This window comes from Macrosteles quadrilineatus, unplaced genomic scaffold, assembly GCF_028750875.1.
Source record: "Macrosteles quadrilineatus isolate MER2022 unplaced genomic scaffold, UCM_ALF_1.0 Scaffold_2__2_contigs__length_208266976, whole genome shotgun sequence".
Classification (NCBI taxonomy): Eukaryota; Metazoa; Arthropoda; class Insecta; order Hemiptera; family Cicadellidae; genus Macrosteles; species Macrosteles quadrilineatus.
Window position 1 is genome coordinate 32,957,087 of NW_026542595.1, and position 17,164 is coordinate 32,974,250.

General features: G+C 41.6%; 1 protein-coding gene across 1 annotated transcript in view; it reads left to right on the forward strand.

Annotated features, from left to right (window-relative positions):
• LOC128987102 (centrosomal and chromosomal factor-like) overlaps positions 1-17,164 on the forward strand; it is a 122,045-nt gene that overhangs the window by 64,607 nt on the left and 40,274 nt on the right. Inside the window, exon 2 of the mRNA XM_054407799.1 lies at positions 1,902-1,949. Within this exon, the coding sequence (XP_054263774.1) occupies positions 1,902-1,949 (48 nt within the window). The remainder of the gene's footprint in view (positions 1-1,901; positions 1,950-17,164) is intronic.

The window sequence follows — 17,164 nt, forward strand, 5'->3', positions numbered from 1 at the left end:
ATTGTTAACATAGTGCACATTGTTTAACTATTTTAAATTGCAATTTAGGTTTTCATTAAATATTACTCTTAGTTTTAATCAAAATAGCAGTTTTTTATGAAATCATATTTCGCCTAAACATAAATTTAAGATGGAAAGCTAGTCTTGATATTGCTATTAAGTCAAATATCATTTTCCTACAGTTACCTAACAATGTACATGTTCTCTCACTGATTTGAGAAAGCAAAGTGGCCAATTCGCTGATCAGTGAGACAATGTTAACATTGTCTCACTCTAATTACTTTGTCTCACTCCAGATTTGCAACGTGAAGGCACGAAATAGTGAGCGCGTAACATGCAGGCAACGTCGTATGCGCGCGAAATACGTTGGCAGCACTGGCTGTAAATCAGCTGGTCAGCTGTTGTACTGTTGTATTTGTCACTTCACATTAAATGTTATATTAAAAGTTCACTTCTGTGTAAAAATAGGTTATGTTTCTTCACAAATTTATTTGTTTTGTGGTAACTGTAGGAAAAGTATAATGTGCAACTCGAGTTCAAAGTACAATTGCCTCACTCGAGAAACCATTCCGCACTCGCCTACGGCTCGTGAGTAAGGATTTCTCTCGAGTGAGTCAATTGCTCACTTTTCTCACTAGTTGCACAAATAACTATTTACTCGAGCTTTTACACCCCGAGTATTGAAACACTATAACACTGTGTACTGTTAGATATTTACGACTACAGCGTACAGCCCTGCCCCCATGGGTGGTGATGGTGATACGCAGGCCCCCATGGGTGTATGGGGGCGGTATGCGGGTGATAAACAGTGATAGGGTCAAGGAACCGAGCACCGTTTCTCTCCTGAACAATAAACCGCGCTAGGAGTTAATTAAAAACAACTTTATTCCATTTTTATAAGATGAAAACTTTTAGTCTGCTAATCTGATTATTCCGTGTTCTTATAAATTTGATGAAACACTGCATTATATCGAGTACTTTACACCCTATTGTTGGACCTGCCCACAACGCCAACAGCCTGGGTTCTGATGGGACAAGTGTGTAGGTGTCTGTAGACAATTAATCAGCCTATCAGATCATTAGAATTCCTTCATTAGCTGTATTGTGTCATTGTGTGGCTGGCGTCTGTAATTGGCAACTCTGGCAACAGTGGCTCAGCCTGACCCATCCATTGTTTTTAGGCCTGTGTGATGACACTGGTGAGACGTTGTCACTGCCCATTGCTGTATAGTCCATAACTCATCGTACATCTCTGTAATACCTCCAATGGTTCCAATACTTTCGACTATGAAGTTTCTTGAATTTGCACATATGAGCTTATGGTATTTGGTGTTAACATAAAAGGTTTATATTGGTACTGAAGTAAAATTGTCATTGGTTTTAGCTGTATACCCTTTGAGATTATTTATTGCAAATACTGTAACACCCAAACGGACTATTAAGTAACTTTGTTGTTAACCTATCAGGTAATTAAATATAAAACGTTTTCTATTTTTGAAGATCCTATACAGTACGTTGTCACAGTTTTCGGTAAATCTGGATCCAATGTGTAAAGAAACCAAGCGAATGTCCAGGGAGAGGTATAGTAGGCTATATTTTAGTGTTTAGTTTTCCTCAGTTTCGTACAGATCCTGCGGTACTGTCCCGTTGTCACATGTGTGTGTGAGAGCTCCAATCAGCGGCAGACTGTTGTGTCAGGTGCGACTGATACCAAACACAGCTGACACTTGACGTAACGAGGACACCACAACCCCACAACCCCACACCCTACCGTTGCCACCGCTGCTACCGTTCAAAACGTTTATTTCATATTTGGCCTACAGTTGTAGATGTATTTGCATTTATTTATTATGCTACATCTGCTGTTGTTGCTGTATCTAATGTTGTTCCCGATGTTGCAGCCCCGTGCTGGGAGGCGCCCACGGAGCCCACGTCTGCCCGTCTTTATGGTGAGTGTTTTAAACCCCATCCCTTATACACGCAGCATCCATCTTTGATGCTATACATGATACACAACTGGATAGTGTCCCTCGTAAACTGACGTTCCCTTCCCCAATACCACCCCCACCCCCACCACTCACTCCCCCACACCGTGTTTGTTGTTATTACTTCATCAGTTTTACTGCCAGTCATTAATGCGACTTGAATAATTGGGCAGTAAATTAAACTAAGTAGCGAATAAGTTTATGGTTCACGTTTTAAGTAGCGTCGTGTGTTTTATTTCCTGATAAATTGTAGATGAACATAATTATCACATAAAGTTGCATTAACTATAGGCCTATTCAAATAAAGAGAATAATCAATCAATACTGGAGAAAAGATTAGTCTGTACTTGTTAAGAGAAATAAATACTACAGAATTTATATCACTTTGATATTCTAAACCATAGAACAGGAAGTCCAGATTTCCCCAATTGTAGGTACCTGAGAAAGAATCACATCGTTTGCCGAGACATTTGTTTTCTTTAACAACACGCAGTCACAGAGAATTGTAATATTGTGAAAAGTAAATTCCGCATTCAGAAGAAAGTACAAACGAGCAGGAGAGCGAGGCAGTGAGATGTGGAGGGGAGGGGAGGGGGAGAGTTTCTGATACCATCAACAATACAAGTAACGAGTTCACTTGTCCTTTAATGATATCATTCGACCCATCGCTACCAGAGACCAGAGACCAGAGACTAGAGCCCGTCTCAAACTCTGCCTCTAATGTGCAGTTTAATTGTAATGGAAGTCATTAAAACGACTTGTATAACGTCCGCGTGTCGTGCGCCTTGTGCCTCTACTTTGAATAATTCATTTTGATATCTCTGCGATGCGATGGCTGGCTCTTTAAATCGCTTTATTGTTTCTGTTCCAGAAACGTCTCGTTAGGATTAGTTTTCATGATGTCGTAATTAAACTGGACTGAATAAACTTCTCGTTAAAGAGGATTCTAGTTAAAAACACGATGTTTAATCTAGTGGTGTTAGTTAAATCAATGATCTGTAAGCTGTAGCTCCATTCCTTATTTTAACGAAATAATAGAACACTTCAAAAGTGATACCTACTTATTCATTTTAAGTTATCATCAATATCTGTTAATTACCAGTCACTAACAACAGACTTGTAACACTAACAAGCCAAATTAAACAATATCCTCTTTTTATCAGAAAATTAGATGTTTACATTACATTTCAATTATACTCCTACCATTGATCGATCTTACGAATTTTTATCCTGAATCTTCACAAAACTCTTACAATTTACATTGGTTACATAAATTGTAATATTAGGCAAACATGAATGATTTTAAAACATAAAACCTTCCAAACGGTAAATGAATTTCATCTTAGCCCAAAGTTACATAATGTAATCAGGAACATTTTAAACAACGGTTTATCGTAGACTGACGATGCAACGTCGAGGCCCAGCCCCAGCCCTTGGCATATTCAGCATAAAGTGATCTTACCCCCCCCCCCCTCCCCCCATGACAGTTGGCCCATTGTCCGACACAATAACATTTGCCCGAGACTCCGAGATGTCCCTTCCTCCCGCCATCTTAGCTACATTTACGGCATTTACATTGCGTTCAATGCTGTGCATAAAACCGTCCTCGGCACACTCGCACAACATTTTATTTCACATGGTTTATTTTACCAAAAAATGGATTTGTACGAGTTCGCGATGAGTTTTGTTACTTGGGAACAGCCATGTGTATGTTAGCCCTGTATATATCACTATGTGTTGATGGATTTGACGTCACCACAACGTCACTACGCTACATTGAGCTTCCCTCCCTCGCACTACTGGGGCGAGAACACTTCTCAAACACACGCGACTGCGGATGAATTAGCCATTACTCATTCGGAATTAATCGTTTTCTACCCTCATCACTCGCCGGCTTTTTGGGAATAAATGGCGAATACGGCTGCGGTGGCTGATCAGGCCAACTGGCGATACGAAGCTGTGTGTAGCAAACTGAAACTTTCATGCGATTTAGTGATATAAATAAATATGTTGATAGAGTTGTTGGTTTAAAATACAGGGTGTTTATAAAAAAACTTTACAACTTTAAACAATCATAAAACCTTTATTTTTTCACTTACAGCTATGAAACAAAAATTAAAATTTAGGAAATTTTCTCAAGTTTTATTTACGTGATAAGAAGTTTACCTAACTTCAATGTGTTTCCCGTTGTTTGCTCGCAAAAAATCAAGTCGACATTCCAGTTCTGACCAAACACGACGCAAAATTGAATGATCTATTTCATCAAACGCTCTCCTGATCTTGTGGGTCTTGAAGGAGGATTCCTATTATATCTTGTCCGAAATCTCCGTTGAACAACAACATCAGATTTCGTTTCAATGAACCACTCCACACACTGCGCTTTGATTCGTGCTTCCATTGAGACTTTTCAATTATTTGTTTTTGTTTACCAAACAACAATGTAAGGCCATCAGCTGATTGAACTGCCAGCTGATTAAAACTTTTTGAGCAGCCCTTTCATGTGGTGTCAATAGGAAACGTTTATGTCCCATGGATCATGAATGGGAGAATGTTAAAGTTGTAAAGTTTTTTTATAAACACCCTGTACTTTAGTATGGATAGAAGCTGTGTATTCCGTCTATATGGACCAGCCATAGTCGTGTCCCAATAGAAAATATTTAAATGATCGACGCATAGATTGCATGTGATCATTTCATCTGCAATAGTTTATAGTAGGAAGTTGATTTTCGATTCGGCTCGGTTAAGTAACTGCTGTATCAGTGATGGGATCAGTGACTGACGTCAGTGCAAACGTCAGGGTGGCACAATTTCTAAAACTAGCAACAACATTAATCAAAGGTTCTATCTAACTAAAGTATGCTGTATAGTGTATATACATACAGCGCTGAAACCCTATGTCTGTCATCAACGATACACAGCTGTTACACAAGTATGAGCCTGAGATCGTAAGTAGTTCCAGGACCGAGGAGATGAAGTCACGTGTGAGTGTGTGAGAGGTTTGGTTCTCTGTATGCGGCGCAATAAACATAATTGGCGGGACAGAACATGTGCGAACCATCACCAACAGCCAACAGCCAACAGCAGCCCAGCCACATGGGGGCACTTGGCACTTGCTGCTGACGTCATGGGAACTGCCGCATTCTCCACACTCACATGCTAAATCTGGGCTACAAGAACTGCATCAATTGTACCATTCGATATGACAATTGTTTTAAATCATATTAACTTGTACATCGAATAGTTTTTTTCCGAATTCGAGTTATATTTCACAACAACTTTACACCACGCAACAACTCAACATCAACAATCAATGTTCTCGGTATTGAAGCTGATTTCTATGTGAATCCGGGATAAAAGTTGATGCGTGAAATTAAAATTAAATTTTCTCTCGCCGGGCAATTCATCATGTTTCGGCCTCGGCCGCGGCGCGGCGGGTTTTATTGAAACTCCTTTATAATAGCCTAAATGCCAGGCTGACTCGCGCGCCGTGACTGCCATCCTAACTACAATGCCTGACCTTTACCTCACACCAGCCACAACCAACCGATCCGAACACCGTCTACAGGCTAGTTATTGTCAGCGAATATATCTACAGTATAGCTTTTATCGTAGTATTCATGGTAAAACCGGTGGGGATCACTACACTTCTTTCTAGAGTCCCCAAAAGCCCGGGGGGACACCGCCGTTCTCTTTCAAATTATTTTATACATTCATTTACTTTACAATCAATGTATATCAATCTGTCTTACAATTCTAATTGTTTTAGCCACTTTGTTTCCATATGTTCCGGAGAGTTTAAATACAATTGTAACATTGGTTTATTACTCGCAAAGCCTTGTGGGCATTGTCTATTCGGGTCCATTGTTTGGGAGAGGGTCCCGGTTATCACGGAACGAGAACGATGATTAAAAAGGAAACGAGATCCGCCTGCGAAGTTTTTCACGATAAAGTTTTTATACTTGGCGTCGTTAATTATCTTTCTCCCGATAACTCCGGAGTGCTTTCCTCCGTGGCAGGATGTGGCGATGTGGCGACTGTCGTTGACGCATCGTCGGTTGTTCCGTACATAATTCATCTTCCGCGGTTTTATAAAAAACTTACTTCTGCACAGGAAGTACAAAATTGAGTTGCGGTCAGCTGATATCCCGGGAAATGTGATTATCGCGCGAAGAATTACGCGCGTCAAATGAATTACAGTATTAGAGGTCCGTAATTAGTAAAACAAAAAACATGAATTTCAAAGAATTGTAACGCAAACGAAGTTGTATTAAAATAAACATTTAGGCATGTCCTTGCACTGTTAAAATGTTCGATTTACGTTATAAACTACACATGGTGTATCTTAATGAAGTGGAGATGTATAAAACATAAAACATATTAGTTTGTTACAACTAATGCAGTTTCCAGTTTCAAGACACCATTTAATTGAGGAGATGAATCCGTGTTAGAAGCGATCGGAGAAGCAATTAAAACAAACTTTTATGTGTCGTTTAACGATCACGTTGAAGTTCTCTCAAATAGTCTCCGTCTCATCGCTACTTTTTATAGCAATGTAATATTAAAATATCAAGACAAATCGTATTCTCTAAGAGTATAATTCAATAAAAATTGTATTGAAGAAGGTTGAGCACCTAATATATTTGATCTTTTAAAATGATTAAGAATACTTAAGAGGATAATAATGAATATAATGGAAAATTGTCAATCTTATCAAACGATTAACGATTAGTGTGTAGTGTTTGAAAAGTTTCAGGATCAAATGATCGTATACTACAAATACACCCTTTAACTTATTTTAAGTTAGTGTTCATCAGAAATTTAAAGGGTAGACCATTTCTAAAACGTTAGACAATGAACTCCATTTAAAATGTGTTTTTCGTCCATTGAAGATAAAAGTGTGGAGCAGGGCACAGATGGGTCCCAGATGCGTTTCATTATTGGAGTGTTCCGGCCCATCGGTCCACCGTTCCTCTGTAAATTGGCGCAGCGATGGTCGGTCCGATACCGGCGTCCCGCGTCTTTATATGCGCTCTGCTGGATGTCTACAGCCAGTCTTTGTACGTTCTATCACGGTTGTCTTCTCTACACTATCCGCTATGTGTTATTTTATACCAACCATATAACCTGTCCCCATTTGATATTTCCTGGGTTGAACTTATATACAAATAACATATGCGAGAGTGTATCAAATAAAAGAAAAGGCCTTTCATGATTTTAAATCAAATACATTAGATTTTTTCTATATGAATAATTTCTACGTGTAAATTGTAAAACGTTTTCACATGTGTCTGCGCATAAAGTTAATTATTCTCATAATTCTCATAATCATTCTTCCAATCCAACAATTACATATTGCATCCATAACGATATTCGCTGTCATAACCGAGTGTTTTCGACGCCGTATTTAAGTACAATGCCTCTTTTTAATAACATTTAGTTGAGGGTAGCCGCGGGGGGGGGGCTGGGTTGTTATGGCGTAAATTAAAACAGCATTGTTGTGGCAATCTGGGAGGGGACCCCCCCTTACATCCCGGGGGGGGGAGGGTGGGTGTAATCGAATCAGAGCGGCTGCTTGCTCCCAGGGTCACGGCCTGAAAGGGAATTTGGAATTAAGGTGTTTCTAATAAAAGACTATCTAAATGTGCAATACTTAGACTTCCTCTGCAGTTTTATTACTAAACACTGCTAAAATGTTCCCATCGATTTGTTTAATTAATTTTAATTAATGTCTACTTTTTTGTATGTGGATCATTCAATCCACATGCATGATGTAGGTTAGACGTCTTTCCACTAATTCAATCTTAATTCCAGACTGTAAAACACAATTTTCTGAATTATATTTTTCTGTACCTTTTAGGTTGACATTTTTTGTTAATTAAAAATTATTTTCCTTTCACATGTGAACGAAATCAACACTATTTAATTATGCCAAGATTGCAACAGTGCAGGTCAATTGTAATTTCTTTTAACTAATAAAACCAAAATTGTTATTACTGTACCGCTAAACTAATTACGGTTACAAAACAATCAGATTAGAATGATGTAGCTTTTCCGCGAGAAAATCTTGGGAAACAGTTTCATAAATAAGGGAACTCATTATGGTAGATGTGCATTGGGAACGTAGTTGTGAGTCGTAGTATATAAGTACAATTAAACGTTTGGTATTTTTGTACTTTGGGGGACATGTATCGGGCATAGTTATTCCCGGTAATGATTCACTTCCTTGTATGAAACATTCGCTCAAATAAAGAAAAACACCTTGATACCGTGAACATTTGATCAAAGGAACTAGCGGAACGCCTTGTCATAGCAGAATTAAGCAACTCGTGACATCAGGCATGAGCTCACGCCTGGAGGTGGCTTGACTTGACGTAGCGTGGGTGACTTGACTATTCACCATCACCATCACCATCACCATAGCATCATAGAGCATATCTACCACACACACCATTACAATACTTGCCCGACAACAACGCCTGGAGGTGGCTTGACTTGACGTAGCGTGGGTGACTTGACTATTCACCATCACCATCACCATCACCATAGCATCATAGAGCATATCTACCACACACCATTACAATACTTGCCCGACAACAACGCCTGGAGGTGGCTTGACTTGACGTAGCGTGGGTGACTTGACTATTCACCATCACCATCACCATAGCATCATAGAGCATATCTACCACACACACCATTACAATACTTGCCCGACAACAACGCCTGGAGGTGGCTTGACTTGACGTAGCGTGGGTGACTTGACTATTCACCATCACCATCACCATCACCATAGCATCATAGAGCATATCTACCACACACACCATTACAATACTTGCCCGACAACAACGCCTGGAGGTGGCTTGACTTGACGTAGCGTGGGTGACTTGACTATTCACCATCACCATCACCATAGCATCATAGAGCATATCTACCACACACCGTTAACGCTCCTTTCACACTATACGTTTTCGCTCGTTCGGTTCTTAGTCGTATTTGTTGTAACGCAATGGAGCTTATGGCCCCTTTCACATTATACGATTACCAACCGTGTACGATTTTCACCCGCGTAGCGACCGTAGGTGCACACGGTTGGTATCCGACTCCCGCACGAGTAATAGTCGTGTCTACTGCTAGTGTACCATGTAACCATATGGCCCTTTTCACACTACACGGTTGTTGGTCGTGCGGGAGCCCTCCCCGAATGCAGTTCGCAGCGTTTTTGCTATATAGTTTTTATTTCGTTTTTCAGTTTGATTGTTTGGTTATTGAGCTTAATTACCTGTGCGCAGTGTATAGTATTATTCAGTTGTTGTAATTAGTTTCAGTTGTCTTCATATAGTCACAGCCAGCATTTCAACTGTTTGAATGCAGTTCCTGAACGTCATATTATTTCTTTGAAGATCACTTACTGTGCAATTCGTCGAACGATTCTTTCGACATACGAAAATAGTTAAACAAACTTGGCTTCATCGTTCCTCAAATCTTCGAATAATGTATTAAACACACCCACTTCCTCACGTCTTACATTTATGGGATGTACCCAGTGCAGACGGCCGCGTTTATTTCTTTTCCTGTGTCTGTAAATAATTAGCGCAGCAATAATTTGCTCCCGATCCATTCTCCACAAAACTTTCCACTGAAGTATCAATAAACTCTGTACTGGTGGAGTGGGAGGTTTCGATACTCGTACGATTACAAATCGTATAGTGTGAAAGCAACAGACCCACGACCGTCTGCCCGCACGATTAACACTCGTACGAGCGAAAAAGTATAGTGTGAAAGGAGCGTTTACAATACTTGCCCGACAACAACGCCTGGAGGTGGCTTGACTTGACGTAGCGTGGGTGACTTGACTATTCACCATCACCATCACCATAGCATCATAGAGCATATCTACCACACACACCATTACAATACTTGCCCGACAACAACGCCTGGAGGTGGCTTGACTTGACGTAGCGTGGGTGACTTGACAATTCACCATCACCATCACCATAGCATCATATAGCATATCTACCACACACACCATTACAATACTTGCCCGACAACAACGCCTGGAGGTGGCTTGACTTGACGTAGCGTGGGTGACTTGACAATTCACCATCACCATCACCATAGCATCATAGAGCATATCTACCACACACACCATTACAATACTTGCCCGACAATAACGCCTGGAGGTGGCTTGACTTGACGTAGCGTGGGTGACTTGACTATTCACCATCACCATCACCATAGCATCATAGAGCATATCTACCACACACACCATTACAATACTTGCCCGACAACAACGCCTGGAGGTGGCTTGACTTGACGTAGCGTGGGTGACTTGACTATTCACCATCACCATCACCATAGCATCATAGAGCATATCTACCACACACACCATTACAATACTTGCCCGACAACAACGCCTGGAGGTGGCTTGACTTGACGTAGCGTGGGTGACTTGACTATTCACCATCACCATCACCATCACCATAGCATCATAGAGCATATCTACCACACACCATTACAATACTTGCCCGACAACAACGCCTGGAGGTGGCTTGACTTGACGTAGCGTGGGTGACTTGACTATTCACCATCACCATCACCATAGCATCATAGAGCATATCTACCACACACACCATTACAATACTTGCCCGACAACAACGCCTGGAGGTGGCTTGACTTGACGTAGCGTGGGTGACTTGACTATTCACCATCACCATCACCATAGCATCATAGAGCATATCTACCACACACACCATTACAATACTTGCCCGACAACAACGCCTGGAGGTGGCTTGACTTGACGTAGCGTGGGTGACTTGACTATTCACCATCACCATCACCATAGCATCATAGAGCATATCTACCACACACCATCACAATACTTGCCCGACAACAACGCCTGGAGGTGGCTTGACTTGACGTAGCGTGGGTGACTTGACTATTCACCATCACCATCACCATAGCATCATAGAGCATATCTACCACACACCATCACAATACTTGCCCGACAACAACGCCTGGAGGTGGCTTGACTTGACGTAGCGTGGGTGACTTGACTATTCACCATCACCATCACCATAGCATCATAGAGCATATCTACCACACACACCATTACAATACTTGCCCGACAACAACGCCTGGAGGTGGCTTGACTTGACGTAGCGTGGGTGACTTGACTATTCACCATCACCATCACCATCACCATAGCATCATAGAGCATATCTACCACACACACCATTACAATACTTGCCCGACAACAACGCCTGGAGGTGGCTTGACTTGACGTAGCGTGGGTGACTTGACTATTCACCATCACCATCACCATCACCATAGCATCATAGAGCATATCTACCACACACCGTTACAATACTTGCCCGACAACAACGCCTGGAGGTGGCTTGACTTGACGTAGCGTGGGTGACTTGACTATTCACCATCACCATCACCATAGCATCATAGAGCATATCTACCACACACACCATTACAATACTTGCCCGACAACAACGCCTGGAGGTGGCTTGACTTGACGTAGCGTGGGTGACTTGACTATTCACCATCACCATCACCATCACCATAGCATCATAGAGCATATCTACCACACACCATTACAATACTTGCCCGACAACAACGCCTGGAGGTGGCTTGACTTGACGTAGCGTGGGTGACTTGACTATTCACCATCACCATCACCATCACCATAGCATCATAGAGCATATCTACCACACACCATTACAATACTTGCCCGACAACAACGCCTGGAGGTGGCTTGACTTGACGTAGCGTGGGTGACTTGACTATTCACCATCACCATCACCATCACCATAGCATCATAGAGCATATCTACCACACACCATTACAATACTTGCCCGACAACAACGCCTGGAGGTGGCTTGACTTGACGTAGCGTGGGTGACTTGACTATTCACCATCACCATCACCATCACCATAGCATCATAGAGCATATCTACCACACACCATTACAATACTTGCCCGACAACAACGCCTGGAGGTGGCTTGACTTGACGTAGCGTGGGTGACTTGACTATTCACCATCACCATCACCATCACCATAGCATCATAGAGCATATCTACCACACACCATTACAATACTTGCCCGACAACAACGCCTGGAGGTGGCTTGACTTGACGTAGCGTGGGTGACTTGACTATTCACCATCACCATCACCATCACCATAGCATCATAGAGCATATCTACCACACACCATTACAATACTTGCCCGACAACAACGCCTGGAGGTGGCTTGACTTGACGTAGCGTGGGTGACTTGACTATTCACCATCACCATCACCATCACCATAGCATCATAGAGCATATCTACCACACACCATTACAATACTTGCCCGACAATAACGCCTGGAGGTGGCTTGACTTGACGTAGCGTGGGTGACTTGACAATTCACCATCACCATAGCATCATAGAGCATATCTACCACACACCATTACAATACTTGCCCGACAACAACGCCTGGAGGTGGCTTGACTTGACGTAGCGTGGGTGACTTGACTATTCACCATCACCATCACCATCACCATAGCATCATAGAGCATATCTACCACACACCATTACAATACTTGCCCGACAACAACGCCTGGAGGTGGCTTGACTTGACGTAGCGTGGGTGACTTGACTATTCACCATCACCATCACCATCACCATAGCATCATAGAGCATATCTACCACACACCATTACAATACTTGCCCGACAATAACGCCTGGAGGTGGCTTGACTTGACGTAGCGTGGGTGACTTGACAATTCACCATCACCATAGCATCATAGAGCATATCTACCACACACCATTACAATACTTGCCCGACAACAACGCCTGGAGGTGGCTTGACTTGACGTAGCGTGGGTGACTTGACTATTCACCATCACCATCACCATCACCATAGCATCATAGAGCATATCTACCACACACCATTACAATACTTGCCCGACAACAACGCCTGGAGGTGGCTTGACTTGACGTAGCGTGGGTGACTTGACTATTCACCATCACCATCACCATCACCATAGCATCATAGAGCATATCTACCACACACCATTACAATACTTGCCCGACAACAACGCCTGGAGGTGGCTTGACTTGACGTAGCGTGGGTGACTTGACTATTCACCATCACCATCACCATCACCATAGCATCATAGAGCATATCTACCACACACCATTACAATACTTGCCCGACAACAACGCCTGGAGGTGGCTTGACTTGACGTAGCGTGGGTGACTTGACTATTCACCATCACCATCACCATCACCATAGCATCATAGAGCATATCTACCACACACCATTACAATACTTGCCCGACAACAACGCCTGGAGGTGGCTTGACTTGACGTAGCGTGGGTGACTTGACTATTTACCATCACCATCACCATCACCATAGCATCATAGAGCATATCTACCACACACCATTACAATACTTGCCCGACAACAACGCCTGGAGGTGGCTTGACTTGACGTAGCGTGGGTGACTTGACTATTCACCATCACCATCACCATCACCATAGCATCATAGAGCATATCTACCACACACCATTACAATACTTGCCCGACAACAACGCCTGGAGGTGGCTTGACTTGACGTAGCGTGGGTGACTTGACTATTCACCATCACCATCACCATCACCATAGCATCATAGAGCATATCTACCACACACCATTACAATACTTGCCCGACAATAACGCCTGGAGGTGGCTTGACTTGACGTAGCGTGGGTGACTTGACAATTCACCATCACCATAGCATCATAGAGCATATCTACCACACACCATTACAATACTTGCCCGACAATAACACGAAACGCTCCAATGGAATTGTAAGGTCACACCTAAATGGTTTCATTCCTTTCAACTCGTTGTTCGCTTATTTTCACATTATCCAACGCCACTTTTGTTGGCCTGTCAGTTTTCTCTGCTACCTACTTGTTGTGTAACTTCCTAGAGCATTGCATCCCTACTAAGGCATAGGCCCTACACTTTAACTGGGCACCGTAACTTATACCCAATTTCTAACTGTAACAGCTTTAAAGACTCGAAATAGCAGATTAGAAAACCCAGTTTTTTAGGTTGGCTACATAAAAACTGTTTTCTTATTAAAGGATAAAAATTCCTCAAGATATTTTTGAAATTCATGTAGAAATTTTAATCGAAATATTTCTCAGAATGTGTATATTAGCATGCATCTACAACCAACAACAACGAAATGAAAGGTTGTACTGAGAACCACACATTTGTGTTCGAAACATTCTGTAGAAAGCTGCCAAGATAACACTGGGGTTATTACCGAGCTATCAAATTACCATGAAATCCTATTCATAATTAATAACCTCATCCGTATAAAAGTTAAGCTCGCATTTACAGAGATTATGCCCTTCCAGTAATACATAATGACGGCCATTACGCTCGGGGCGTTTAATGATGAACTTTAGCACTTAAACAAACACCTTCCCGCGTAAAATTAAGGCAGCGAGGACGAGCTAATGTGCAGCTTTTTGTTCGGGTTACTACTTATAATGAAGGGAGTTTATGGCTGCGGACCCGAGTCATTTGATATGGAAATGCCGCGATCGACGCTGCCCGTAGTAACATAACCCGGCAACACCTACATTTCCTTGGCGATTACGCTCACAAAGGATTTCTTTTCCTGTTATAAATTGTGTGGAAATGAGCGGTATTGTGCTGCAGGGTGGTTCGGGACCCTCCCTTCATACCACGCCCCTATATAGCCGCCCCAGCGCAGCACCGGCCCATGGGAAACGCACCGTGCAGTCGTGCACCATGCAAACACAGCATGCACTGGTCTTAGAATCTTACATGACACACTGAATCAAATCAAAACCGTAGGCCTACTAAAATTTAACTTTTTGATGTATTATAAAATGTTTCTTCACTGTGATAATTTCTAACTAAATACAAGTTTTTGTAGATAATCAATTGTGCTCACTTTCATAAATCGCTATAAAGAATAGAATAGACTAAATATTAAATAAATGTATGACAATAAGCGAGAAAGTGCATGTAGCGTCAGATATGTCACTGTCTCTTGTATTATTGTTGTGATGCTAAATAAAACAACACGTTTTCACCAGTCGGATTTTATTATCCCCTTCCTCGTATTATACAAACAACAAACAAACAATCGATGTCAACAACTCGGTTACGTCTCTTAAGTAATTATAATGACATTCCCAGTCAATTCGCGTTTCGCTTGTTGAGTTTTCAACGATGTTTTTATCCACTGTAAATAGAAAGCTTTTAATGTCTCTGTTAAAAAGTTTGTCAATGTTGTTGTTAAATTAATTTTCACTTCATTTCATTTTATTTTATTTTTTTTTCATTTTTTCACTTGAGAGGATTTATAGAATTTCACTGGATGTTGTGTGGACTTTTATTTGATTTAATATTGTATTGATGTTAAATTAAAGACCTATAATCATAATTATAATGGTAGTCTAAAAGCTTTATAAATTACCAAACATTTATAATACAAATTTTAATTGCAGTATATCAAAACTTTGGCGGAGATGTTTTTGTTTTATTTTGAGGGTCATGGACATTGTAGTCTTTATAATGTTGATATCCTACTCCGATTAATACAGTACTATATTGTGATAATTATGCTACCAATGTGAATTTACTTTACGTTTTTATTACAAAATCTTTAGACATTTTAAAAACTCTGTCTTTAAATTCTGTTCGAAAACCACCAGTGACTCTATGATTTCGTTATGTAAATTACATCCTTAAACAATGACATAGCGTACTTGTACCAGAATGCCCCGTACATCCGGCTGTACTTTTGTCAGGAAGGCACAGAAATGTCGCCACGTAAATCCAATCGTGACTGCGATAGGAGGTAGATGTTTAGGTAATAAAAGGAGTTTGCGTTAATTAAGGACAAGCCGCTTCACGGAACGTGCACAACGCGCCCCCCCCTCTCTCTCTCTATCCCCCCCCGCAGGTAGATGGCCGCTATGACAGTATCATCTGTGATTAATCACCCCCAATCAAGTGATAGATGGTGTTTAAGAGCGACCACGTATGCATTAAACATCTATATAATTGTGTAAAAAGGGAAATGCTTTACGTTCCGATGTGTAATACTGTAATGATTTTAGATCTCAATATTTTATTTTGATAGACCTACCACAAAGCTTGCGATTTGTTGGATTGTCATTTACCAAAGTTGTTTTCTGACAGAGTAGGTATGTGTGTGTGTATAGGGGGAGGTGTATGTACAGTACTACAGCATATCTACTTTAGCGTATGTGTGTGTGTAGAGGCTGGGGGGGGGGGTATGTGTACAGTCACTACAGCATATCTACTTTAGCGTATGTGTAGAGGGGGAGGAGGTATGTGTACAGTAACTACAACACATATCTACTTTAGCGTATGTGTAGAGGGGGAGGAGGTATGTGTACAGTAACTACAACACATATCTACTTTAGCGTATGTGTAGAGGGGGAGGAGGTATGTGTACAGTAACTACAACACATATCTACTTTAGCGTATGTGTAGAGGGGGAGGAGGTATGTGTACAGTAACTACAACACATATCTACTTTAGCGTATGTGTAGAGGGGGAGGAGGTATGTGTACAGTAACTACAACACATATCTACTTTAGCGTATGTGTAGAGGGGGAGGAGGTATGTGTACAGTAACTACAACACATATCTACTTTAGCGTATGTGTAGAGGGGGAGGAGGTATGTGTACAGTAACTACAACACATATCTACTTTAGCGTATGTGTAGAGGGGGAGGAGGTATGTGTACAGTAACTACAACACATATCTACTTTAGCGTATGTGTAGAGGGGGAGGAGGTATGTGTACAGTAACTACAGCATATCTACTTTAGCGTATGTGTAGAGGGGGAGGAGGTATGTGTACAGTAACTACAACACATATCTACTTCCTCGACCACCAGCAGCAGCTGAGTGATAAGTTCCTGTCATGGGAGGAGGGAAGCCTCATGTGATACGGTATCCCAGCACATCCTGCTTCCCGGATGCGACTTGGCGAGTGTCCAGCAGTCACGTCAAGTGATTTTGTCGGACATTCAACACCATGAACACTCCCCTGCATCTTGCAGTTCGTAGCCAAGCATTGATTACAACAATGGACTGCGATAATAAATGGACATTCAGAGGCCATG